This window comes from Gadus chalcogrammus, chromosome 11, assembly GCF_026213295.1.
Source record: "Gadus chalcogrammus isolate NIFS_2021 chromosome 11, NIFS_Gcha_1.0, whole genome shotgun sequence".
Lineage (NCBI taxonomy): Eukaryota > Metazoa > Chordata > Actinopteri > Gadiformes > Gadidae > Gadus > Gadus chalcogrammus.
The window spans coordinates 27472209-27498182 of record NC_079422.1 but is presented as its reverse complement, the minus strand read 5'-3'; the positions used below and the strand labels follow the sequence as shown (position 1 = coordinate 27498182).

Sequence of the window (25974 nt, the reverse complement as noted above, 5' to 3'; positions counted from 1 at the left end):
CCTCTCCATCGCCAAAATCCTCTCCAAAGGTGGGTGTCGAGTCATATATCATCACTGTAGTATATCATATATCGTTTAAATTTATTTCGCAGAAAGAGGAAAGCCGCAGCAGCATCAGCAACACGTTCTAATGTGGGGTTTAAAGGTAGAGTCAGTAGATCCATCACAACGGAATAGCCTGGAATGGAATATAATAAGTATGTTAAGTATGTTATTATTAGTGTATAATACCTAGAAAATAATAATGTTAATATATTTTTTATCTTAGAATGAGCTCTTCATATCTATATGGAAGCGGGTCCTCTTCCAAGGAGGACTCCATGATTCTACTGTAGCCCAGAACGGACAAACTCCTCTAGAGGGAACGCATTTTTTTCAAACGTTCTGTAGGAGCGTTCTAATGAGTTATAACTTCTATGCATCTGAGAAGCTTCACCCTCTCAGATGTCTTCTCCAACCTAACCGCCTGCTGAACCTGCTCAGGATCAGCTCCATGCTGCCACACACACGTTTGGGTTATTGTCAGTGCTTCATCGATCACTGGGACGCCCCTGACGTATAGCCTCTGAAGAATTCCGTGTGCATTCTTTAATAGATCCATGTTTAGAGAAGTTAGATATAAGGTTGTTTCCCTGTTGATAACTCAAAGTATCGCTCTTTCAGAAACAGCGCGTACCGCAGTGCAAATCAACATTCGCTCCTTTTGAGATGAATGATACTTATACTGGTACTGACCGTACTCAATATAGACCGTAGTCCATGAAAGAAGAGGGGTGAAGGGGGTATTCAGTCTGTATTTCCCCGCCAGGTGCTACTAAATGTATTCTCATCGGTCAACGTCATATATTATATAAAGCATAATATCCAACATACATATACATTTATTTATTAGTATTATATACATATTAATATGTATAGTAATATCAAGTATAGTAGCTACTGCTCTCTAAGAAACACATTTCACTGTTAAAATGTACGTTTATTTCATTTTGCACATAACGCAGGTTTAGTTCTACAGTGTCTAAAGTGAAGGCGCTGCGACCGTAGCCCTGTGCTGGAGCTCGGTCAGGAGGCCGCTGGGTTGTCTACTGTATGGGAGGGTGTGTCTGGGCCTCCCTAGGAGGGAGGGCCTTTGTTAAGGGGGTGTTTCCATCATTGATTCATCGTTTATCGTGTCGCTGCGCCGCTGCGGCCCTCAGCTGCTCCGGGACACGGCGCAGATGCAGGCGATGTTGATGGACTCGTACTCCAGGGAGTAGCTGGCCCTGGGGAAGCAGGCAGGGTTCCTCTTCAGGACCGGCACCCTCAGGGAGATGGGGATGGTCTCCAGGCTGGACGGGCCCTCCACGCCCTGGCAGGAGTGGCTGGTGTGGCAGTAGGCCTCGTGGATGATCCGGGGGATCCGGTCCAGGTCAATGTTCTCCCTGTAGAGGGAATCCGTCAATGACCCGTTAGCAACCAATTAACAACCAGGTAACAACCAATTAACAACCAATTAACAACCAATTAACAATTCAGGATATGCTGTAGTGCTGGTTAGTGTAGTGCTGGTTGCTATAGTGCTGGTTGCTATAGTGCTGGTTGCTATAGTGATGGTTGCTATAGTAGCGTTGCAGTGTGGTCCTCACACGTAGGTCCAGGAAGCGATGCTCCTCTCGTTGATGCGGTGTGGCAGGTTGATGAGCTGGCCGTAGTAGTCGGGCAGGCTGCAGTAGGACTCGTCCATGCACTGGCTTCCCAGAGGCATGGCTAGGCTCTGGTGCAGCGCAAACACACACAGCACGAAGAGCTGGGAACACGGGGGGGGGGGGGGGGGGGGTTAATCTACCGCAGTCAGGGCTTAAACTACCAGGGGAGAGGTTAAACTACCGCAGTCAGGGGTTAAACAACCGGAGGAGGAAGGGGTTCAACTACCTGGAGGAAGGTGTTAAACTACCTGGAGGAAGGTGTTAAACTACCTGGAGGAAGGTGTTAAACTACCTGGAGGAAGGTGTTAAACTACCTGGAGGAAGGTGTTAAACTACCAGGGGGAAGGTGTTAAACTAACTGGAGGGAGGTGTTAAACTACCTGGAGGAAGGTGTTAAACTACCAGGGAAGGTCGTGTTCCACTCGGCTCGCCTTGCGTTCATTCAGTGGCCTCAACCTGGCAACCCATCAGAGATCAGGTTCCTCAACCTGGCAACCCATCAGAGATCAGGTTCCTCAACCTGGCAACCCATCAGAGATCAGGTTCCTCAACCTGGCAACCCATCAGAGATCAGGTTCCTCAACCTGGCAACCCATCAGAGATCAGGTTCCTCAACCTGGCAACCCATCAGAGATCAGGTTCTTCAGCCTGGCAACCCATAAGAGATCAGGTTCCTCAACCTGGCAACCCATCTGAGATCAGGTTCCTCAACCTGGCAACCCATCAGAGATCAGGTTCCTCAACCTGGCAACCCATCAGAGATCAGGTTCCTCAACCTGGCAACCCATCAGAGATCAGGTTCCTCAACCTGGCAACCTTTCAGAGATCAGGTTCCTCAACCTGGCAACCCATCTGAGATCAGGTTCCTCAACCTGGCAACCCATCTGAGATTAGGTTCCTCAACCTGACAACCAAATGGGGAGGAGGGGCCAGAAATACCGCTTCAAAATTATGAGGCAGATCCCACTTTAAACCCTCGCTGCCAATGTTGTCACATACGCTGTGATATTGAACATATTGTATCTAGCATCACTAGCTAACCCTAAGCCTCACACTAACCCTAGCATAGGAGCTACTTTAGCGTCACTTGCATAGGAGCAACCAAACAAAGGACCGTTCTGTGTCTCTGTTACAAGTCACTGATAATTGTTGTACTGTAAACATGCTATGCCATGCGTCCACCATCATCACCACATCCACCACTTTAACCACATGCACCACCATAGCCACCTCCACCTCCCTAACCACATCCACCACCCTAACCACATCCACCACCATAACCACATCCACCATCATCACCACATCCACCATCATCACCACATCCACCATCATCACCACCTCCACCTCCCTAACCACATCCACCTCCATAACCACATCCACCATCATCACCACATCCACCACCTTAACCACATCCACCACCTTAACCACATCCACCACCTTAACCACATCCACCACCTTAACCACATCCACCATCATCACCACATCCACCACCATAACCACCTCCCTAACCACATCCACCACCTCCAACTCCCTGACCACATCCACCACCTTAACCACATCCACCATCATCACCACATCCACCACCATAACCACATCCACCACCTTAACCACATCCACCATCATCACCACATCCACCACCATAACCACCTCCACCTCCCTAACCACATCCACCACCTTAACCACCTCCACCTCCCTAACCACATCCACCACCCTAACCACATCCACCTCCATAACCACATCCACCATCATCACCACATCCACCATCATCACCACATCCACCACCTTAACCACATCCACCACCTTAACCACATCCACCATCATCACCACCTCCACCTCCCTAACCACATCCACCACCTTAACCACATCCACCACCTTAACCACATCCACCACCTTAACCACATCCACCATCATCACCACATCCACCACCATAACCACCTCCACCTCCCTAACCACATCCACCACCTTAACCACCTCCAACTCCCTGACCACATCCACCACCTTAACCACATCCACCATCATCACCACATCCACCACCATAACCACCTCCACCTCCCTAACCACATCTACCACCTTAACCACCTCCAACTCCCTGACCACATCCACCACCTTAATCACCTCACTGACCACATCCACCACCATAACCACCTCCACCTCCCTAAACACATCCACCACCTTAACCACCTCCAACTCCCTGACCACATCCACCACCTTAACCACATCCACCTCCCTGACCATATCCACCACCTTAACCACATCCACCATCGTCACCACATCCACCACCATAACCACCTCCACCTCCCTAACCACATCTACCACCTTAACCACCTCCAACTCCCTAACCACATCCACCACCATAACCACCTCCACCTCCCTAACCACATCCACCACCATAACCACATCCACCTCCCTAACCACATCCACCTCCGTAACCACATCCACCACCTTAACCACCTCCACCTCCCTAAACACATCCACCACCTTAACCACCTCCAACTCCCTGACCACATCCACCACCTTAACCACATCCACCTCCCTGACCACATCCACCACCTTAACCACATCCACCATCGTCACCACATCCACCACCATAACCACCTCCACCTCCCTAACCACATCTACCACCTTAACCACCTCCACCTCCCTAACCACATCCACCACCATAACCACCTCCACCTCCCTGACCACATCCCCCAACCTTACAGCCTCCGCCCCCTCACCCCAGCCCCTTCCCCGTGAAGCCGTTACCTGGATGTTGTCCATGAGTTTGGGGCTGGTGGTGGCGGTCCGGAGCTGGAGGTCCCTGTGGCTGGAGGAGGCGTAGTGGGGTCTCCGTGCTGATCTCCACTCTATTTATCTCCTGGTTCCACGGGGCCTGTGCTGTGAGGTGACGTCTCTTGACGTCAGCGTTGGGTCTTCTCCGTCGAGAAGACCTTTTTTGAGAAGGTGAGATTGGGCATTAGCATCACGCTCATTAGCATCACAATCAGGGTATCTCCATTAGCGTTTAGCCTTGTGCGATGAGTGATTCATTTGGCAGGACATCACGGCGTAGCATTTAGCCCTGCTAGCCACGTAGCCTCCAGACTGGAGCCCACTTAGCGGGAACTGGTGAGGTTCATCTGGAACCTCTTCAACAATGGATGACATTTGTCTTCAGCGTGCTGGGTGAGGGGGTGAGAGGGTGAAGGGGTGAGAGGGTGAGGAGGTTCGCTGGGCTCACCCGTCCTCTTGTATTCCAGGGAGTTGTTCGAGCCGTAAGGGGCTGAACGGAGCGTGCTCTGTCCACGACTACCAGGGCAGCTTCCAGGGCCAGGCAGCACGCTTCAAGATGACCTCGGTCTGCGGCCACGTGCTGAGCCTGGACTTCATCGGTGAGCCCCCCCCAGCCCCACCCTGCCCCCCTACCCGGTCTCCCTCGCTGTGACCCCCGGTCCTCCCCCCCTCCCACGGTGTGAGCCGCGGTCGAATGAGCCCCCCCTGACGCTGTGCCACCCCCCCCCCCCCACAGGGAAGTACAACGACTGGGACAAGGTGGACCCGGCGGAGCTCTTCAGCCAGGCCCCCACCGAGAAGAAGGAGGCCAACCCCAAGCTCAACATGGTCAAGTTCCTCCAGGTGAGTCCTGGTGGGACTGGTGGGTGCTGCTGGTTAGTGTGACGGTGCAGGTTGGTTACTGTGACGGTGCGGGTTGGATAGTGTGACGGTGCGGGTTGGTTAGTGTGACGTGCGGGTTGGTTAGTGTGACGGTGCGGGTTGGTTAGTGTGACGGTGCGGGTTGGTTAGTGTGACGTGCGGGTTGGTTAGTGTGACGGTGCGGGTTGGTTAGTGTGACGGTGCGGGTTGGTTACTGTGACGGTGCGGGTTGGATAGTGTGACGGTGCGGGTTGGTTAGTGTGACGTGCGGGTTGGTTAGTGTGACGGTGCGGGTTGGTTAGTGTGACGGTGCGGGTTGGTTAGTGTGACGGTGCGGGTTGGTTAGTGTGACGGTGCGGGTTGGTTAGTGTGACGGTGCGGGTTGGTTAGTGTGACGGTGCGGGTTGGTTAGTGTGACGGTGCGGGTTGGTTAGTGTGACGGTGCGGGTTGGATAGTGTGACGGTGCGGGTTGGTTAGTGTGACGTGCGGGTTGGTTAGTGTGACGGTGCGGGTTGGTTAGTGTGACGGTGCGGGTTGGTTAGTGTGACGGTGCGGGTTGGTTAGTGTGACGGTGCGGGTTGGTTAGTGTGACGGTGCGGGTTGGTAACTGTGACGGTGCGGGTTGGTTAGTGTGACGTGTGGGTTGGTTACTGTGACGTGCGGGTTGGTTAGTGTGACGGTGCGGGTTGGTTAGTGTGACGCTGCGGGTTGGTTAGTGTGACGGTGCGGGTTGGTTAGTGTGACGTGCGGGTTGGTTAGTGTGACGTGCGGGTTGGTTAGTGTGACGGTGCGGGTTGGTTAGTGTGACGTGCGGGTTGGTTAGTGTGGTGGTGCGGGTTGGTTAGTGTGACGTGCGGATGGGTTAGTGTGACGTGCGGGTGGGTTAGTGTGACGGTGCGGGTTGGTTAGTGTGACGGTGCGGGTTGGTTAGTGTGACGGTGCGGGTTGGTTAGTGTGACGGTGCGGGTTGGTTAGTGTGACGGTGCGGGTTGGTTAGTGTGACAGTGTGGGTTGGTTAGTGTGACGTGCGGGTTGGTTAGTGTGACGTGCGGGTTGGTTAGTGTGGTGGTGCAAGATGGTTAGTGTGACGTGCGGGTTGGTTAGTGTGACGGTGCGGGTTGGTTAGTGTGACGTGCGGGTTGGTTAGTGTGACGGTGCGGGTTGGTTAGTGGGTGTAGCAGCTGTAGTTCTTCTAAGGTGTGTGTGTTAACAGGTGGAGGCCAGAGGGTGCGACTATGTCGTTCTTTGGTTGGACTGCGACAAGGAAGGAGAGAACATCTGTTTTGAGGTGAGTTTGTTTTACACATGCATCCCGCCTGGCAGATATAAATCGCGATTATTTAGCATTATTTAAATAATGCAATATAATCTAATACAATAATCCCCCTATAGTGCGACTGCGGTCCACCTAAAAAAAGAATAAAAAATCATTAATTATAAAAAAAAAACGTTAACCGTGTACCCGTTCAAACCCCTAGTCTAGATAAACCCCTAGTTTATCTAGTTTATCTAGCTTATCTAGTTTATCTAGTTTATCAAGCTTATCTAGTTTATCTAGCTTATCTAGTTTATCTAGCTTATCTAGCTTATCTAGGTGCATATTTTTCTTAGTTGGATGAGTATTCGTGTATTTCTGAATGCATATTTTATTTTTCTGTTCTCCTCATCCTGAGCAGTCGACCTCTGACCCCTCAGCCGACCTCTGGCCCCTCAGCCGACCTCTGACCCTCAGCAGAGCGGCTGACCTCTGACCCTCAGCCGACCTCTGACCCTCAGCCGACCTCTGACCCCTCAGGTCCACTAGCGGACCAGCAGCTCACCGCTCCTCCCCGTCTCTCCGGTCGCCGCAGGTCCTGGACGCCATCGAGCCGGCGATGAACGCGCCGCGCGGCCGCGAGCAGACGGTGTTCCGGGCTAAGTTCAGCTCCATCACCGACACGGACATCTGGAAGGCCATGAGCCAGCTGGGGGAGCCCAACCGCAACGAGGCGCTGGCCGTGGACGCCCGGCAGGAGCTGGACCTCCGCATCGGCTGCGCCTTCACCAGGTGATAGCTCCTCACCGCTACTAGCTCCTAGCCCAAACTACCTGATACCTCCCCAGGTGTTAGCTCTTCACCGCTACTAGCTCCTAGCCCAAACTACCTGATACCTCCCCAGGTGTTAGCTCCTCACCGCTACTAGCTTCTAGCCCAAACTACCTTATACCTCCCCAGGTGATAGCTCCTCACCGCTACTAGCTCCTAGCGCAAACTACCTGATACCTCCCCAGGTGTTAGCTCCTCACCGCTACTAGCTCCTAGCCCAAACTACCTGATACCTCCCCAGGTGTTAGCTCCTCACCGCTACTAGCTCCTAGCCCAAACTACCTGATACCTCCGCAGGTGTTAGCTCCTCACCGCTACTAGCTCCTAGCCCAAACTACCTGATACCTCCACAGGTGTTAGCTCCTCACCGCTACTAGCTCCTAGCCCAAACTACCTGATACCTCCCCAGGTGTTAGCTCCTCACCGCTACTAGCTCCTAGCCCAAACTACCTGATACCTCCCCAGGTGTTAGCTCCTCACCGCTACTAGCTCCTAGCCCAAACTACCTGATACCTCCCCAGGTGTTAGCTCCTCACCGTTACTAGCTCCTAGCCCAAACTACCTGATACCTCCCCAGGTGTTAGCTCCTCACCTTTAGCCCACACTACCTGATACCTCACCTGGGGTCTCATTTATAACCGTTGCGTACGCACAAAACGGGGCTGAAAGTGGCGTACGTGACTTTCCACTCCAAAGTTGTGATTTATAAAAAACTAACTTGACGGGAGAATGTGCGTAGCCCGAAGCGAACTCTGACCCATGCGTACGCATGGTTTGGAGGAAAAGGAGAATTGGCGACACAGACGGTGTGGTGGTGAACTGAAGTCAGACCGAAGAATTGTAGAGTGAGAAGAACGATTATGTTTTATCATCGCCCTTCATAAGTTTAATTTCAACCCGTATCATGCGTTAGATCTATGTAACCAGAATAATTTAAGTCAACTGCGTTATTTCTCAGTTATAACTCCAGAAACATCTCCTTAGAATCTAAATGAAAATTCAAAATGAAAATTCTCTATATTTAATCCCGTCACTCTGTCCACTGACGGCGCGACTGCATGGAATAAAGCATCTGCCCAACATGTGTCAATAACGTAATATTTTTATGTGACACTGTAAACACATAATCAAATGTCAATTAAATCCCAAGTGTGGAAAACCAAGCCACACTCAGGCATTAAAAAGGGTTTATGTTCAAAAACATTTCACGTGGGTGATTACAAACTGATTATCCAAGGTGTTCTTGGTCAGTTTTATTACCGTAACCCTATAGCGGGGTGAGCCCCGTGCGTAATGCTGCACTGCTGGCACTGTTGGAGGACCATGCAAATGGCAGGATTCGGAGGGAGAGGGTCTTCAGGGACCATAACGATTTATTGGTACTTAAAAATATTTACCTTTATGTCAGACCACTTCTTTTTTAATCCTGGGACTGTGCGCTCCGTGCTACTGACAGAGTTCACTGCTGCAGCAACATGTTGCTACTCACTCTGCTTTTTGTTGTTAGTGATCCCAATCCCGTGACGGCCGAACAAAACTACTTTTCGGGCCTCCACCTCACCCACAAGTGTCTCCACTTCAACCTCGTGAAATTTCGCTTTTTTGCTTTTCTCAGTCCTTCTGCCATATTGTTTCCGACAAGACATAATACATAATACTTTATATGCAGATCGCATTCATGACGTCGTTTGCATTGACCATTTATGGTTAAAAGGGGGCGTGTACAGGGCGGAACCTGAAGCTGATTCAGCTGCGCACACTTGTAGGCATTCTGTGATTTATAAAGCAAAGATTGCTTAGAGGTGTGCGTACGCAGGGTTTTATAAGTCTGAATATTTTTTGGCGCACTCAAAACTTGGCTTTTGGGCGTACGTACACTTTTAGTAACGATCCCACGCACAGTTTTATAAATGAGACCCCAGGTCTGCTGTTAGCTGTTAGCTGCTAGCTGTTAGCTGTTAGCTGCTCATTGACAGAATTTCCCTGTCTTCCTGTGTGATTGACATCAGGTTCCAGACTAAGTACTTTCAGGGTAAATATGGGAACCTGGACTCCTCCCTGATCTCCTTCGGGCCCTGCCAGACTCCCACCCTGGGCTTCTGTGTGGAGAGACACGACAAGATCCAGTCCTTCAAACCCGAGACCTACTGGGTCATCCAGGCCAAGGTAGGACCTAAGATGTGATTCTGCAGGTGTGTGACGGGTGCGCTTGATTCTGCAGGTGTGTGACGGGTGCGCTTGATTCTGCAGGTGTGTGACGGGTGCGTTTGATTCTGCAGTTGTGTGACGGGTGTGTTTGATTCTGCAGGTGTGTGACGGGTGCATTTGATCCTGCAGGTGTGTGACGGGTGCGTTTGATTCTGCAGGTGTTCAAAGGGAAGGACGGCCCTCTGACGCTGGACTGGGACCGGGGGCGGGTCTTCGACCGGGAGGCGGGCCAGATGTTTGTGAACCTGGCCAAGACTTCCAGGGAGGCCCGGGTGAGAGTACACACAAACACTATCTACCTCCACACGGGCCCCCTGTAGGTCAGTCTGTCCCACGGGGCCCCTGTAGGTCAGTGTGTCCCACGGGCCCCTGTAGGTCAGTGTGTCCCACGGGGCCCTGTAGGTCAGTGTGTCCCACGGGGCCCCTGTAGCTCAGCCTGTTCCATGTGGCCCCTGTAGGTCAGTGTGTCCCACGGGCCCCTGTAGGTCAGTCTGTCCCACGGGGCCCCTGTAGGTCAGTCTGTCCCACGGGTCCCCTGTAGGTCAGTGTGTCCCACGGGGCCCTGTAGGTCAGTGTGTCCCACGGGGCCCCTGTAGGTCAGTGTGTCCCACGGGCCCCTGTAGGTCAGTCTGTCCCACAGGGCCCCTGTAGGTCAGCCTGTTCCATGTGGCCCCTGTAGGTCAGTGTGTCCCACGGGGCCCTGTAGGTCAGTGTGTCCCACGGGCCCCTGTAGGTCAGTCTGTCCCACAGGGCCCCTGTAGGTCAGTCTGTCCCACGGGCCCCTGTAGGTCAGTGTGTCCCACGGGGCCCTGTAGGTCAGTGTGTCCCACGGGGCCCCTGTAGCTCAGTCTGTTCCATGTGGCCCCTGCAGGTGGAGTCAGTGAGTAAGAAGGAGAAGGCGAAGCAGAGGCCCCTGGCCCTGAACACGGTGGAGATGCTTCGGGTAGCCAGCTCCTCTCTTGGTAAGCAGACCACCAACCCTAACCCCCCCCCAGCCTTAAGACCACTAACCCTAACCCCCCCCCCCCCCAGCCTTAAGACCACTCAGCCTCCTGTTGTCGATAAACAACTGGTCTTAACATGTCTGGTACCATGTCTAATAACACCTTTAGCGATATGTTAGGTAACACGTTCCTAACATGTTAATAACATGTCTAGTAACATGATGAGCCTGGTGTTCTAGGCATGGGGCCGCAGCACACCATGCAGGTCGCCGAGCGGCTCTACACCCAGGGCTACATCAGCTACCCCCGCACTGAGACCAACCACTACCACGAGAACTTTGACCTCAAGGAGGTCCTGCTCCAGCAGACCAGCAACCCCATGTGGGCCCAGGAGGTCAGGGCCCTCTCCCCCTCTCCCCCCCCCTCCTCCTCCTCCTCCTCCTCCTCCTCCTCCTCCTCCCTCTCCTCCTCCCCCTCCTCCTCCTCCTCCTCCTCTCCTCCTCCTCCTCCTCCCCCTCCTCCTCCTCTCCCCCTCCTCCTCCTCTCCCCCTCCTCCTCTCCCCCTCCTCCTCTCCTCCTCCTCCTCCTCCTCCTCTCCCCCTCCTCCTCTCCTCCTCCCCCTCCTCCTCCTCCTCCTCCCCCTCCTCCTCCTCCTCCTCCTCCTCCTCCTCCTCTCCCCCTCCTCCTCTCCTCCTCCTCCTCCTCCTCCTCCTCCTCCTCCTCCTCCTCCTCCTCCTCCTCTCCTCCTCCTCCTCCTCTCCTCCTCCTCCTCCACCACCTCCTCCTCTCCCTCTCCTCCTCTCCTCCTCCCTCTCCCCCTCCTCCTCCTCCTCCTCCTCTCCACCACCTCCTCCTCTCCCCCTCCTCCTCTCCTCCTCCTCCTCCTCCTCCACACCGGTACTCATATGCCGCTTTTCCACTGCATGGTACCAGCTCGACACGACTCGACTCGACTCGACTCAGCTCGCATTTTTTGCGTTTCCACCGCAAAAACATGGTATCTGGTACCTGAAGTGGCTGCTTTTTCTAGTACCGCCTCGCTCTAGGTTCCAAGCGGCTGAGCCGATGCTAAAAGGTGACGTCGGCAGACGGCCGGCCACTGATTGGCCAGAAAGTGTGACGAAGTCACGAGAGCGACATGGCAACCATGCTGATAACAGCCATAGCAGCGCCGCAGCCAACATATTCCACTTCTTCAACTTCTTCAACATGCCAGCTAATAATAGTAATGTTACGATGTCCTCCATTGTTGTTATGTGGGTTCCCTCCATGTGTGGGTTGCGTAGGTGTTGTTTGCGTCGCGTACAAAAATACGTCACGGCCCTTTCGCGCAGCCGACCCCGCCCACGTCCAGGAGGTACTATCTGCGGTGGAAAACGACCCGTGCTGCTACCGTGTCGAGTCATGTCGAGTCGAGTCGAGTCGAGCTACATGTGCGGTGGAAAAGCGGCATTTAAGTGCCATCCTGTGTTCTTCCTCAGGCGAAGGCCCTGCTGGCGGCGGGTCTGAACCGGCCGAGGAAGGGTTCTGATGCTGGAGACCACCCCCCCATCACCCCCATGAGGGCCGCGTCCGAGGCAGAGCTGGGTGAGGAGACGCAGCACCTGGGAGGCGGTGGCTGTAGCTCCAGCTCTAGAACCAGCTCCACTTCTAGTTCTAGCTCTAGCTCTAGGTCTAGCTCTATGTGTAGTTCTAGCTCTAGCTCAATGTGTAGCTCTAGCTCTAGGTCTAGCTCTATGTGTAGTTCTAGCTCTAGCTCAATGTGTAGCTCTAGGTCTAGGTCTAGCTCTATGTGTAGCTCTAGCTCGAGCTCTAGGTCTAGGTCTAGCTCTAGCTCTAGGTCTAGCTCTAGGTCTAGCTCTTTGTGTAGCTCTAGCTCAATGTGTAGCTCTAGGTCTAGGTCTAGCTCTATGTGTAGCTCTAGGTCTAGGTCTTGCTCTAGCTCTAGCTCTAGGTCTAGCCCCAGGTCTAGCTCTATGTGTAGCTCTAGCTCTAGGTCTAGGTCTAGCTCTAGCTCTAGCTCTAGGTCTAGCTCTATGTGTAGCTCTAGGTCTAGCTCTAGGTCTAGGTCTAGCTCTAGCTCTAGGTCTAGGTCTAGGTCTAGCTCTAGGTCTAGCTCTATGTGTAGCTCTAGCTCTAGCTCTAGCTCCAGCTCTATCTATAGTTCTAGTTCTAGTTCAACCTCCAGTGCCTGACCATCCCTCCCCAAACAGGAAGTGACGGCTGGCGCCTGTATGAGTACATCACGCGTCATTTCATGGCCACGGTGAGCGAGGACTGTAAATACCTTCAGACCACCATCGAGTTCTCCATCGGGACGGAGGCCTTCTCCTGCAGCGGCAAGACGCTCATCTCACCAGGTCCTCTGTCTGTCTGTCTGTCTGTCTGTCTGTCTGTCTGTCTGTCTGTCTGTCTGTCTGTCTGTCTGTCTGTGTCTCCCTCACCCTGCCACAAGAACACTGACTCCCTCACCCTGTCACTAGAACACTGACTCCCTCACCCTGTCACTAGAACACTGACTCCCTCACCCTGTCACTAGAACACTGACTCCCTCACCCTGTCACTAGAACACTGACTCCCTCACCCTGTCACTAGAACACTGACTCCCTCACCCTGTCACTAGAACACTGACTCCCTCACCCTGTCACTAGAACACTGACTCCCTCACTCTTTCACTAGAACACTGACTCCCTCACCCTGTCACTAGAACACTGACTCCCTCACCCTGTCACTAGAACACTGACTCCCTCACCCTGTCACTAGAACACTGACTCCCTCACCCTGTCACTAGAACACTGACTCCCTCACCCTGTCACTAGAACACTGACTCCCTCACCCTGTCACTAGAACACTGACTCCCTCACCCTGTCACTAGAACACTGACTCCCTCACCCTGTCACTAGAACACTGACTCCCTCACCCTGTCACTAGAACACTGACTCCCTCACCCTGTCACTAGAACACTGACTCCCTCACCCTGTCACTAGAACACTGACTCCCTCACCCTGTCACTAGAACACTGACTCCCTCACCCTGTCACTAGAACACTGACTCCCTCACCCTGTCACTAGAACACTGACTCCCTCACCCTGTCACTAGAACACTGACTCCCTCACCCTGTCACTAGAACACTGTCTCCCTCACCCTGTCACTAGAACACTGACTCCCTCACCCTGTCACTAGAACACTGACTCCCTCACCCTGTCACTAGAACACTGACTCCCTCACCCTGTCACTAGAACACTGACTCCCTCACCCTGTCACTAGAACACTGACTCCCTCACCCTGTCACTAGAACACTGACTCCCTCACCCTGTCACTAGAACACTGACTCCCTCACCCTGTCACTAGAACACTGACTCCCTCACCCTGTCACTAGAACACTGACTCCCTCACCTTGTCACTAGAACACTGACTCCCTCACCCTGTCACTAGAACACTGACTCCCTCACCCTGTCACTAGAACACTGACTCCCTCACCCTGTCACTAGAACACTGACTCCCTCACCCTGTCACTAAAACACTGACTCCCTCACCCTGTCACTAGAACACTGACTCCCTCACCCTGTCACTAGAACACTGACTCCCTCACCCTGTCACTAGAGCACTGACTCCCTCACCCTGTCACTAGAACACTGACTCCCTCACCCTGTCACTAGAACACTGACTCCCTCACCCTGTCACTAGAACACTGACTCCCTCACCCTGTCACTAGAACACTGACTCCCTCACCCTGTCACTAGAACACTGACTCCCTCACCCTGTCACTAGAACACTGACTCCCTCACCCTGTCACTAGAACACTGACTCCCTCACCCTGTCACTAGAACACTGACTCCCTCACCCTGTCACTAGAACACTGACTCCCTCACCCTGTCACTAGAACACTGACTCCCTCACCCTGTCACTAGAACACTGACTCCCTCACCCTGTCACTAGAACACTGACTCCCTCACCCTGTCACTAGAACACTGACTCCCTCACCCTGTCACTAGAACACTGACTCCCTCACCCTGTCACTAGAACACTGACTCCCTCACCCTGTCACTAGAACACTGACTCCCTCACCCTGTCACTAGAACACTGACTCCCTCACCCTGTCACTAGAACACTGACTCCCTCACCCTGTCACTAGAACACTGACTCCCTCACCCTGTCACTAGAACACTGACTCCCTCACCCTGTCACTAGAACACTGACTCCCTCACCCTGTCACTAGAACACTGACTCCCTCACCCTGTCACTAGAACACTGACTCCCTCACCCTGTCACTAGAACACTGACTCCCTCACCCTGTCACTAGAACACTGACTCCCTCACCCTGTCACTAGAACACTGACTCCCTCACCCTGTCACTAGAACACTGACTCCCTCACCCTGTCACTAGAACACTGACTCCCTCACCCTGTCACTAGAACACTGACTCCCTCACCCTGTCACTAGAACACTGACTCCCTCACCCTGTCACTAGAACACTGACTCCCTCACCCACTCCTCGCAGAACCTTTCAGTCTTAGACTTAAAAGGTCTCAGACTACTGGCGGTGATGTGTGTGTGTGTGTGTGTGTGTGGTCTCCTAGGTTACAAGCGTGATGTGTGTGTGTGTGTGTGTGGTCGCCTAGGTTACAGGGCGGTGATGCCTGGTGTCTGTGTGGGGTCTCCTAGGTTACAAGCGGTGATGTGTGTGTGTGTGTGTGTGGTCTCCTAGGTTACAGGCGGTGATGTGTGTGTGTGTGTGTGTGGTCTCCTAGTTTACAGGCGGTGGTGTGTGTGTGTGTGTGTGGTCTCCTAGGTTACAGGCGGTGATGTGTGTCTGTGTGGTCTCCTAGGTTACAGGCGGTGATGTGTGTGTGTGTGTGGTCTCCTAGGTTACAGGCGATGATGTGTGTGTGTGGTCTCCTAGGTTACAGGCGGTGATGTGTGTGTGTGTGTGGTCTCCTAGGTTACAGGCGGTGATGTGTGTGTGTGTGGTCTCCTAGGTTACACGGCGGTGATGCCCTGGCTGGGGATCCCCCTGGAGGAGGCTCTGCCGGTTTGCGAGCGGGGAGACATCTTCACGGTGGACGAGATCAAACTGGTGGAGAAGCAGACCTGCCCCCCCGACTACCTGACGGAGGCAGAGCTCATCACCCTGATGGAGAAACACGGCATAGGTACTGTGTGTGTGTGTGTGTGTGTGTGTGTGTGTGTGTGTGTGTGTGTGTGTGTGTGTGTGTGTGTGTGTGTGTGTGTGTGTGTGTGTGTGTGTGTGTGTGTGTGTGTGTGTGTGTGTGTGTGTCGCCCCGGACCTCATTCTCTGTGCATTGAATCTGACCTGAGGGAGGATCTAAGCCCCTCCCCCTCTGTCCTCAGGGAAGATCTAAGCCCCTCCCCCTCTGTCCTCAGGGAGGATCTAAGCCCCTCCCCCTCTGTCCTCAGGGACGATCTTAGCCCCTCCCCCTCTGTCCTGAGGGAGGATCTAAGCCCCTCCCCCAATGTCCTGACGGAGTATCTAACCCCTTTCCTCCTCTGTCCGCAGGTACGGACGCCAGCATCCCCGTGCACATCAACAACGTCTGCCAGAGGAACTACGTCACGGTGGAGAACGGCCGCAAGCTCAAACCCACCAACCTGGGCATTGTTCTGGTGCATGGCTACTACAAGACAGGTAAGAAGAACTACAACTCGGGTACACTGAACAACAACACAGGTACAAGAACTACAACACATGTAGGAAGAACTACAACACGGGTACAAGAACTACAACACAGGTACACAGAACAACAACACAGGTAGGAAGAACTACAACACAGGTACAAGAACTACAACACAGGTACAAGAACTACAACTCAGGTGCACTGAACTACAACACAGGTAGGAAGAACTGCAACACGGGTACACTGAACTACAACACAGGTAGGAAGAACTACCACACAGGTAGGTAGAACTACAACACAGGTACACTGAACTACAACACAGGTAGGAAGACCTGCAACACAGGTACAAGAGCTACAACTCAGGTACACTGAACTACAACATAGGCAGGAAGAACTACAACATGGGTACACTGAACTACAACACGGGTACACTGAACTTAGGGCTGCAGGATATATCGGCTATGTACGATATATCGATATAATTTCCAAGGGGATACAAGATTTGACAATATCGTTTATATCGATATGCGTTAAAATGGTCAGTTTCCCCCTCAAGCGTCTTATCTACAGCGCTTGCCTTGGAGACTGTGAGCGCAACCCCTCCCCCTCCCACTCTGTCTTTCCGAACGTGCCGTGTGCAAAGACGCCTCATTCCCGCCCCCGCCGCCCCCGCCGCCCCCTCACAACACAACAAGCATGAATGATACCCGTAAAGAAAACGAGACGGCGGCGGGAGACGAAATTGTTTCAAAGAGGAGAAGCAACGGCTCCATAATGTGGAAATAGTTCGGGTTTAAAAAAAAACAGATGAGCAGCTGCTGCAGGTCTGTAGAGAGTGTAGCAAAACTGTTGCGACTAAAAGTGGAAGCACGACAAATCTGTTCCACCATTTACAGCAGCGGCACAAAGTGCAGTATGAGGAATGCGTAAAACTCCGTGGCTGTGCTGCTGCATCACCGGCCGCGACAGTTTCTTCTGCCCCGAAACCAGGGCCGGCGCTCGGCAAATGTGTTGGGGGCGCCCTCTGGTGACGCTCTTCATTAATTAATTAAAAGATATGAAACAACCGAAATGAAACCAAACATGTTCCCAAATGGAACGGAGAAGGGAGGGGGCGGGGGATTAAAGTTACGGCGCACTGAAACCCTCACCGTAGTACGCAGGACAATGCGATGAAGCCAATGCTCTTAATGGTAGCTAAAGTGTGTAACCTACAGCCTTATATTGTTTTGCATAGGTGATTATTTTGTGAAGAAGGTGAAAAACGTCCCTTTTTTTTTTTTAACATGTTCATTCAATTCTGTTGAAAATAACGATACAAAATCACATGTTGCAGTCATACTGACCTATGTTTTAATAAAAGTGCTTGCAACATCTCACATGTGGCGTTTGACTTACAAAAAAAAACATCTAACCCACTCTATAGAAAATATCGAGATATATATCGTATATCGCCATTCAGCCAAAAAATATCGGGATATCATATTTTGCCCATATCGTGCAGCCCTAACTGAACTACAACACGGGTAGGAAGAACTACAGCACAGGTACAAGAACTACAACTCGGGTACACTGAACTACAACTCAGGTACACAGAAATACAACTCAGGTAGGAAGAACTACAACACAGGTAGGAAGAACTACAACACAGGTACACTGAACTACAACACAGGTAGGAAGAACTACAACACAGGTAGGAAGAACTACAACACAGGTACAAGAACAACAAAACAGGTAAGGATAACTACAAGATAGCAGATAGAACAATAAAAGGTAGATAGACCTAATAGATAGAAAGATCTACAATACAGGTACTAAGAGCTACAAGCCAGATTGCGACAGGTAAATGGTTGATGTACTCGTTAACTAGTCGTTAACTAGTCGTTAACTGGTCCGTGTCGGGGGCTCCAGATGCAGAGCTGGTGCTGCCCACCATCCGCAGTGCGGTGGAGAAGCAGCTGACGCTCATCGCCTTGGGCAAGGCCAACTACCAGCAGGTCCTGCAGCACACGCTGGACATCTTCAAGAGGAAGTTCCACTACTTTGTGGACTCGGTCGGCAGTAAGTTCTAGACCTCACTGCTGCGGCCAGTCCAGGGCTGAGGGGTCAAGAGGACCGCCCAGTACCTGCTGCTGCTCCTTGGTAACGTGCGTGTTTGTGTGTGTGTGTGTGTGTGTGTGCGTGTGCGTGTGTAGGTATGGATGAGCTGATGGAGGTGTCGTTCTCGCCGCTGGCTGACAGTGGGAAGCCGTTGTCTCGCTGTGGGAAGTGTCACCGCTTCATGAAGTACATCCAGGTGAGCGTCACTCTGCTCTGTCTACAGAGTACCCAGCATGCATCAGGGCTCGGTGTCTACAGAGTACCCAGCATGCACTCTGCTCTGTGTCTAGAGTACCCAGCATGCACTCTGCTCTGTGTCTACAGAGTACCCAGCATGCATCAGGGCTCTGTGTCTACAGAGTACCCAGCATGCACTCTGCTCTGTGTCTACAGAGTACCCAGCATGCATCAGGGCTCTGTGTCTACAGAGTACCCAGCATGCATCAGGGCTCTGTGTCTACAGAATACCCAGCATGCCTCAGTGCTCTGTGTCTACAGAGTACCCAGCATGCATCAGGGCTCTGTGTCTACAGAGTACCCAGCATGCATCAGGGCTCTGTGTCTACAGAGTACCCAGCATGCATCAGGGCTCTGTGTCTACAGAGTACCCAGCATGCCTCAGGGGTCTGTGTCTACAGAGTACCCAGCATGCCTCAGGGGTCTGTGTCTACAGAGTACCCAGCATGCCTCAGGGGTCTGTGCTCTGTGTCTACAGAGTACCCAGCATGCCTCAGGGGTCTGTGCTCTGTGTCTACAGAGTACCCAGCATGCCTCAGGGGTCTGTGCTCTGTGTCTACAGAGTACCCAGCATGCCTCAGTGCTCTGTGTCTACAGAGTACCCAGCATGCATCAGGGCTCTGTGTCTACAGAGTACCCAGCATGCATCAGGGCTCTGTGTCTACAGAGTACCCAGCATGCATCAGGGCTCTGTGTCTACAGAGTACCCAGCATGCCTCAGGGGTCTGTGTCTACAGAGTACCCAGCATGCCTCAGGGGTCTGTGCTCTGTGTCTACAGAGTACCCAGCATGCCTCAGGGGTCTGTGCTCTGTGTCTACAGAGTACCGAGCATGCCTCAGGGGTCTGTGCTCTGTGTCTACAGAGTACCCAGCATGAGAGAACATGAGGAGAATGTTAGGAGGAGAACATGAGGAGAACATGAGAACATGAGGAGAATGTTAGGAGAACGTGAGGAGAACGTTAGGAGGAGAACATGCACACAGAAAGGCCTCCTGATGGCTCCAGGCTAACCACTGATTTCACCACTAATCTAACAAATAGTTAAAACACTATTGTTACGACGTTTGTGTGTGTGTGTGTGTGTGTGTGTGTGTGTGTGTGTGTGTGTGTGTGTGTGTGTGTGTGTGTGTGTGTGTGTGTGTGTGTGTGTGTGTGTGTGTGTGTGTGTGTGTGGACATTAGCGTAGCAAGCGCCCTGTGATGTTCTGAATGGTTCTCTTCGGCCCTGCTGCTCATCAAGAGCTTTTACCGTTTTTACCGGAACAAACCATGAATGAGTCACAAGGTCGCTGCTAATTCAGTCTGGTACGACGGGGGGGGGATGGCTACCAGGTTGTGGGTCCTAGCTTTTAGCATCTATTAGCATACACTCTACATGACGCAGTGCATTATTTTTATATTTCTTTTATTGTGGTTTTGCCCACGGAATGTCAACATTCAAATCAGATTTTTCTTTTGCTTATTATGTACATTTAGTATGAATGATAATGTGTCATTCCATTTGACAATCGCTTTTAACATTAATTGGAGTGGATTTAAAAGTATTAAAACATAATAATATTGGTGAGTTAACTCACCAATATTATGCGATTATCGTGATTCAAAATGTTACTGCTTTGACAGGCCTAGTATTTCGACATGAATGCCCGCTGTAAGCCCGCTGTAGGCCCGCTGTAGGCCCGCTGTAGGCCCGCTGTTAGCCCGCTCTAAGCCCGCTGATAGCCCGCTGTTAGCCTGCTGTTAGCCCGCTGTTAGCCCGCTGTTAGCCCGCTGTTAGCCTGCTGTTAGCCCGCTGTTAGCCCGCTGTTAGCCCGCTGTTAGCCCGCTTTTAGCCTGCTGTTAGCCCGCTGTTAGCCCGCTGTTAGCCTGCTGTTAGCCCGCTGTTAGCCCGCTGTTAGCCCGCTGTTAGCCTGCTGTTAGCCCGCTGTTAGCCTGCTGTTAGCCTGCTCACCGTGCCCCCCCCCCCAGGCCAAGCCCAGCCGGCTCCACTGCTCCCACTGTGACGAGACGTACAGCGTGCCGCAGAACGGCGTCATCAAGCTGTACAAGGAGCTGCGCTGCCCCCTGGACGACTTCGAGCTGGTGCTCTGGACCTCCGGGGCACGCGGCAAGAGCTACCCGCTGTGCCCCTACTGCTCCAGCAACCCGCCCTTCAGGGACATGAAGAAGGGTGAGGCCCCCCTACCGCCCCAGTAACCCCCCCTTCCCACTGTGTATAGTGTGTAGTACACTGTGTATAGTGTGTAGTACACAGTGTACAGTGTGTAGTACACAGTGTATAGTGTGCAGTACACTGTGTATAGTGTGTAGTACACTGTGTATAGTGTGTAGTACACTGTGTATAGTGTGTACTGTACACTGTCTATAGTGTGTAGTACACTGTCTATAGTGTGTAGTACACTGTGTATAGTGTGTAGTACACTGTCTATAGTGTGTAGTACACTGTGTATAGTGTTTACTGTACACTGTCTATAGTGTGTAGTACACAGTGTATAGTGTGTAGTACACTGTGTATAGTGTGTAGTACACTGTGTACAGTGTGTACTGTACACTGTGTATAGTGTGTAGTACACAGTGTGTAGTACACTGTGTATAGTGTACTGTACACTGTGGTACACTGTGGTACACTGTGGTACACTGTGTACAGTGTGTACTGTACACTGTGTACAGTGTGTAGTACACTGTGTATAGTGTGTAGTACACTGTGTATAGTGTGTAGTACACTGTGTATAGTGTACTGTACACTGTGTATAGTACACTGTGTATAGTGTGTACTGTACACTGTGTATAGTGTGTACTGTACACTGTGTATAGTGTGTACTGTACACTGTGTATAGTGTGTACTGTACACTGTGTATAGCGTGTAGTACACTGTGTATAGCGTGTAGTACACTGTGTATAGTGTGTAGTACACTGTGTACAGTGTGTAGTACACTGTGTATAGTGTGTAGTACACTGTGTATAGTGTGTAGTACACTGTGTATAGTGTGTACTGTACACTGTGTATAGTGTGTACTGTACACTGTGTACAGTGTGTACTGTACAGTGTGTACTGTACACTGTGTATAGTGTGTAGTACACTGTGTATAGTGTGTAGTACACTGTGTATAGTGTGTAGTACACTGTGTATAGTGTGTAGTACACTGTGTACAGCAGTGGCGGCTGGTGGTTTTTAAAGTGAGGGAGGAAGGACTGCGCGCTTGGTTGCCATTGGCCTGCTTGCACTGTTGGTGTATGGTGGCATAAGAATGTGAGACTCAAGTTGTTTCAGGGTGTTTTGGTGAACTACAAAATAGCAGGGAGGGAGTTATGTGAACAAAATGTATACAAAGCCACCAGTGGCATCACTGTAATTTGAGAAGGAAATTTAGCAAAGCATATTAGTCAAATCAGGCCTACTATTGATTTGTAAAAGTAAATAAAAAAATCTGGGCCTATTATTGGGCCTATTTTTTCCCTCACTGACTGAAGTTATTTAGCTATGTTTATTTTCAGTTACAATTGCTTGTAATGCTACCAGTAAGTCATGCGTACCTAGCAAACCATGTAGCACTCACAACACTGACGTTGCCATTACTTCTGATGACCTTGATTTTGGGAAGTGGTCTACCTCTTTCTGAATGAATGGAATGGTATTTGTAATAAGACGTTAACAATGTCCTCCGTTTCCAATGTTTCCATTGTGCATTTAGGATCTCGCTATCGCAGATTTCACTTGCTCTGCGTCTCTCAGACTGAGCACCGCGGCAATGCAGACCGGGTTTGTTATCGACAGCGTTGCCAGATTGGGCAGATTTCCCGCCCAATGATAATTTTTCCAGCCTAACATGGTTAAAAGTAGCCCAATTGGGTGGGAAATTGGACCAATCTGGCAACACTGCTCAACATCCAGGGATCCTGCTTATTGGTTCATAGCGCAGACGGATAGATTTTTGCGCGAATCACACCCCTTAAGGTCCCACCCACTCAGAGGAGGATTTTCCTCCTCTCTCCCATTGAAACCCATGTTATCCACCGGCCGCCAGTACTTTCGAGAAAATGAATGGGAGTGGACGGCGGCGAAGGGAGGACGTTCCTCCCTGAAGTAATTGTCAATAGGCGATAGGGGGTGCTAATGTCCCTTTACCCAGGGAAACGAACATTATATATTCAAAGGAAATAAAGTAGTCATATTTAAGGGCATTAATTCATTACAATGGTCGGGGCAATCTACATTTTTTATTCTCAACAATTTTAGGGAGGATCTTCCTCCCTCTCCTCAATGGAGAAGCCTCCACTGGTGTACAGTGTGTACTGTACACTGTGTATAGTACACAGTGTATAGTGTGTACTGTACACTGTGTATAGTGTGTAGTACACAGTGTACAGTGTGTAGTACACTGTGTACAGTGTATAGTGTGTAGTACACTGTGTATAGTGTGTAGTACACTGTGTAGTGTGTACTGTACACTGTGTACAGTGTGTACTGTACACTGTGGTACACAGTGTACTGTGGTACACAGTGTACCACAGTGTACAGTGTGTACAGTGTGTACTGTACACTGTGGTACACTGTGGTATCACAGTGTGTACACTGTGGTATCACTGTGGTACACAGTGTACCACAGTGTACAGTGTGTACAGTGTGTACTGTACACTGTGGTACACTGTGGTATCCCGTCTGTAATGCGCTCTCTGTGGGTGGTGTCCCTCCCCAGGGGTGGGCTGTAACCAGTGCACCCACCCGTCCTGCCAGCACTCGCTGGTGTCGCTGGGCATCGGCCAGTGTGTGGAGTGTGAGGGGGGGGTGCTGGTGCTGGACCCCACCTCCGCCCCCAAGTGGAGGATGGCCTGCAACAGCTGCAACGTCTTGGTGCACTTCTTCGAGCACGCCCACCGGGTGCAGGTAGGACACGCCCACTGGTGCAGGTAGACACGCCCCCACCGCCCATCTTCAGCCGGAGGGCTGACCGCTGGCCCGCCCACACTGTAAGCCCCGCCCACACTGTAAGCCCCGCCCACAATGTAAGCCCCGCCCTAACCGACAGAACGGGTACAGGCCCACACTGTAAGTCCCGCCCACACTGTAAGCCCCGCCCTAACCAACAGAACAGGTACAGGCCCACACTGTAAGCCCCGCCCTAACCAACAGAACGGGTACAGGCCCACACTGTAAGCCCCGCCCTAACCAACAGAACAGGTACAGGCCCACACTGTAAGTCCCGCCCACACTGTAAGCCCCGCCCTAACCAACAGAACAGGTACAGGCCCACACTGTAAGCCCCGCCCTAACCAACAGAACAGGTACAGGCCCTAACGAGCAGCTTGTGTGACAACTACATTTATCTTGATGTGCTCAAGGGGGTTCACAACGTTCATTACTCAACGATGCTTTTGGGAAACGGTGTGAAAACTGGACGATGCTCGTAAGACGAACTTCACAAACCCCTTAGGCTAACGATGCTTTTGGGAGACTGGGCCCAGGCCATTAACAAACTGGTAGGGGCTCAATGACAAACTGGTAGGGGCTCACTAACAAACTGGTAGAGGCTCACTAACAAACTGGTAGAGGCTCACTAACAAACTGGTAGAGGCTCAATAACAAACTGGTAGAGGCTCACTAACAAACTGGTAGAGGCTCACTAACAAACTGGTAGAGGCTCAATAACAAACTGGTAGGGGCTCAATAACAAACTGGTAGGGGCTCAATAACAAACTGGTAGGGGCTCAATAACAAACTGGTAGGGGCTCAATAACAAACTGGTAGAGGCCCAAACAGGACAGGTAAAACAGAACACACACATACTGGAGTACACAACGCAGGCAATGGCCGCAGTAGCAGATTCAAAATGTATTTACATCTCTATTGATGGGGCTCTCTCTCTGTGTTACATTATTATCGATGTATTTATCAACACCAGGTGGCGCCAGAGAGCTGCGACGCCTGCGAGGCGTCCCTGGTTGCGGTGGACTTCAACAAGACGCGCTCGCCGCTCCCGGCGGGGGAGACGCAGCACACGGGCTGCGTGTTCTGCGACCCGCTGTTCCAGGACCTGGTGGAGCTGAAGCACGCCACCATGAGGCACCCCATGCACCGCGGGGGGGCGCGGCGGGGGCGGGGGCGGGGGCGCAGGGGGAACCCCAAGAAACCCAAGGACAAGATGGCGGCCCTGGCGGCCTACTTTGTTTGACGCTTTCAGTTTACCCTCACTCGTTTATAATGAGGGACTTGTTTTTTGGAACTACACTTGTCACACTTTTTGTACTCGTTTGTTTAATACAAAAGACGACCCTGTGTCTGTATTTACTTTAAATGCTAATTAGTTTGTTAATTAGCGTTAATGATGAAACGCTCCCTAGAGGCTGTGCGGCTGTGAAGGTCTGATAAAGTCATTAAAGTCATCAGTCTCTGATGCCGTCTGCTTTATTATCAAGGGAGGGACGCGCGCGCGCGCGCGCACACACACACACACACACACACACACACACACACACACACACAGCCTGAACAGGGTATCCTCACCCTGACGCACCCCAACAAAACGTCCGTTATGATTTTTGAGGATGCCGTGATGATGAGGCATCTGGAACACACCATATAGTAGGGTGACCAAACGTCCTCTTTTCCCCGGACATGTCCACCTTTTACGTCCCGTCCGGGGGGGTTTTATTAATTGATGATAATGTCCGGTTTTCGGACATTATCTCGTTGCATATTTTTTTTTGCCTCGTCGCATATTTGTGTTTCTGGGTCTTTCACATAACCTACTAGTTATTACCATTGTATATGTCTATGGTTATTACGGCCTTCCAAGTTCTGGAAATGGTATCTCCCTTACGTTCCACCTTCTTGCGCGAGCTGACTGTAGAGAGAGTCTGTCATTGGGCGACCGATCGAAAAAAAAAATGCGCTGCGTAGCGGTTATCAATGAAGTACCACATTGTGCGGGGAATAGGTATTTTGAGAAGGTGCCGTGTAAAGACGGACTGAAACTCTCACTGAAGTCCGTAGGCTCATGATACAAACCCCCCCCCCCCCCCCCCCCCCCCCCCCCCCCCCCCCCCCCCGTCAACAATCTTGCCTGGGGGCGCAATTGGACCTAGGATCGCCACTGTCTGCAGCCATGCCCCAACGTAAATGTAAGTTCACGGACGAAGTAAAGAAAAAATACCCATGTTTTCGCCCCCCCCCCCCTCGCGACGAAGTGTCCTCTTTTTCACAAACTCAAATCTGGTCACCCTACCATATAGCCTTATATGAAATATAAATATAAAAAGAAAGCGACTCAATAAAAGAGCAACAATGTAGAACGTCAAAGAAAGACAACTTTTGGGCAAAGTTTTCTTCAATAAACGAAGCTTTCGACGTTGTACAGAAATACCTCGTGGGTACTGCGTTAGTTTGTTAATATCACCCTGCCGCCTCGTGGTTAATCAGGGTAGGTGTTTCATATGATGAGGG

The 25974-nt window shown here is 51.6% G+C and overlaps 2 protein-coding genes across 2 annotated transcripts; one reads left to right on the top strand and one right to left on the bottom strand.

Moving 5' to 3' along the window:
• Positions 1–1177: 1177 nt before the first annotated feature.
• LOC130392289 (interleukin-17D-like) lies at positions 1178–3668 on the bottom strand (the record flags this gene model as incomplete). The annotated part of the gene is made up of 3 exons (XM_056602772.1): positions 1178–1424; positions 1629–1789; positions 3651–3668. Coding segments are annotated over 3 exons (408 nt in total), but the record flags the coding sequence as incomplete, so codon positions are not given.
• Positions 3669–4572: 904 nt separating this feature from the next.
• Positions 4573–24918, top strand: top3b (DNA topoisomerase III beta). The gene is made up of 18 exons (XM_056602771.1): positions 4573–4631; positions 4928–5059; positions 5197–5303; positions 6536–6610; positions 7173–7369; positions 9418–9574; positions 9775–9888; positions 10488–10578; positions 10800–10954; positions 12042–12147; positions 12774–12920; positions 15540–15713; positions 16079–16207; positions 18108–18257; positions 18392–18492; positions 20502–20703; positions 23231–23418; positions 24434–24918. Exons 2-18 carry the CDS (start codon positions 5017–5019, stop codon positions 24701–24703), a joined length of 2406 nt encoding a protein of 801 aa, XP_056458746.1. The 5' UTR covers positions 4573–4631; positions 4928–5016; the 3' UTR covers positions 24704–24918.
• Positions 24919–25974: the final 1056 nt, after the last annotated feature.

Bases quoted from the DNA above. Each gene is read 5' to 3' on its own strand.
- top3b (XM_056602771.1), top strand. From the start codon at position 5,017: ATGACCTCGGTCTGCGGCCACGTGCTGAGCCTGGACTTCATCG. The intron at 10,579-10,799 runs GTAAGCAGACCA...CTGGTGTTCTAG, and splicing joins GGTAGCCAGCTCCTCTCTTG to GCATGGGGCCGCAGCACACC. The intron at 18,493-20,501 runs GTGAGCGTCACT...CCCCCCCCCCAG, and splicing joins GCTTCATGAAGTACATCCAG to GCCAAGCCCAGCCGGCTCCA.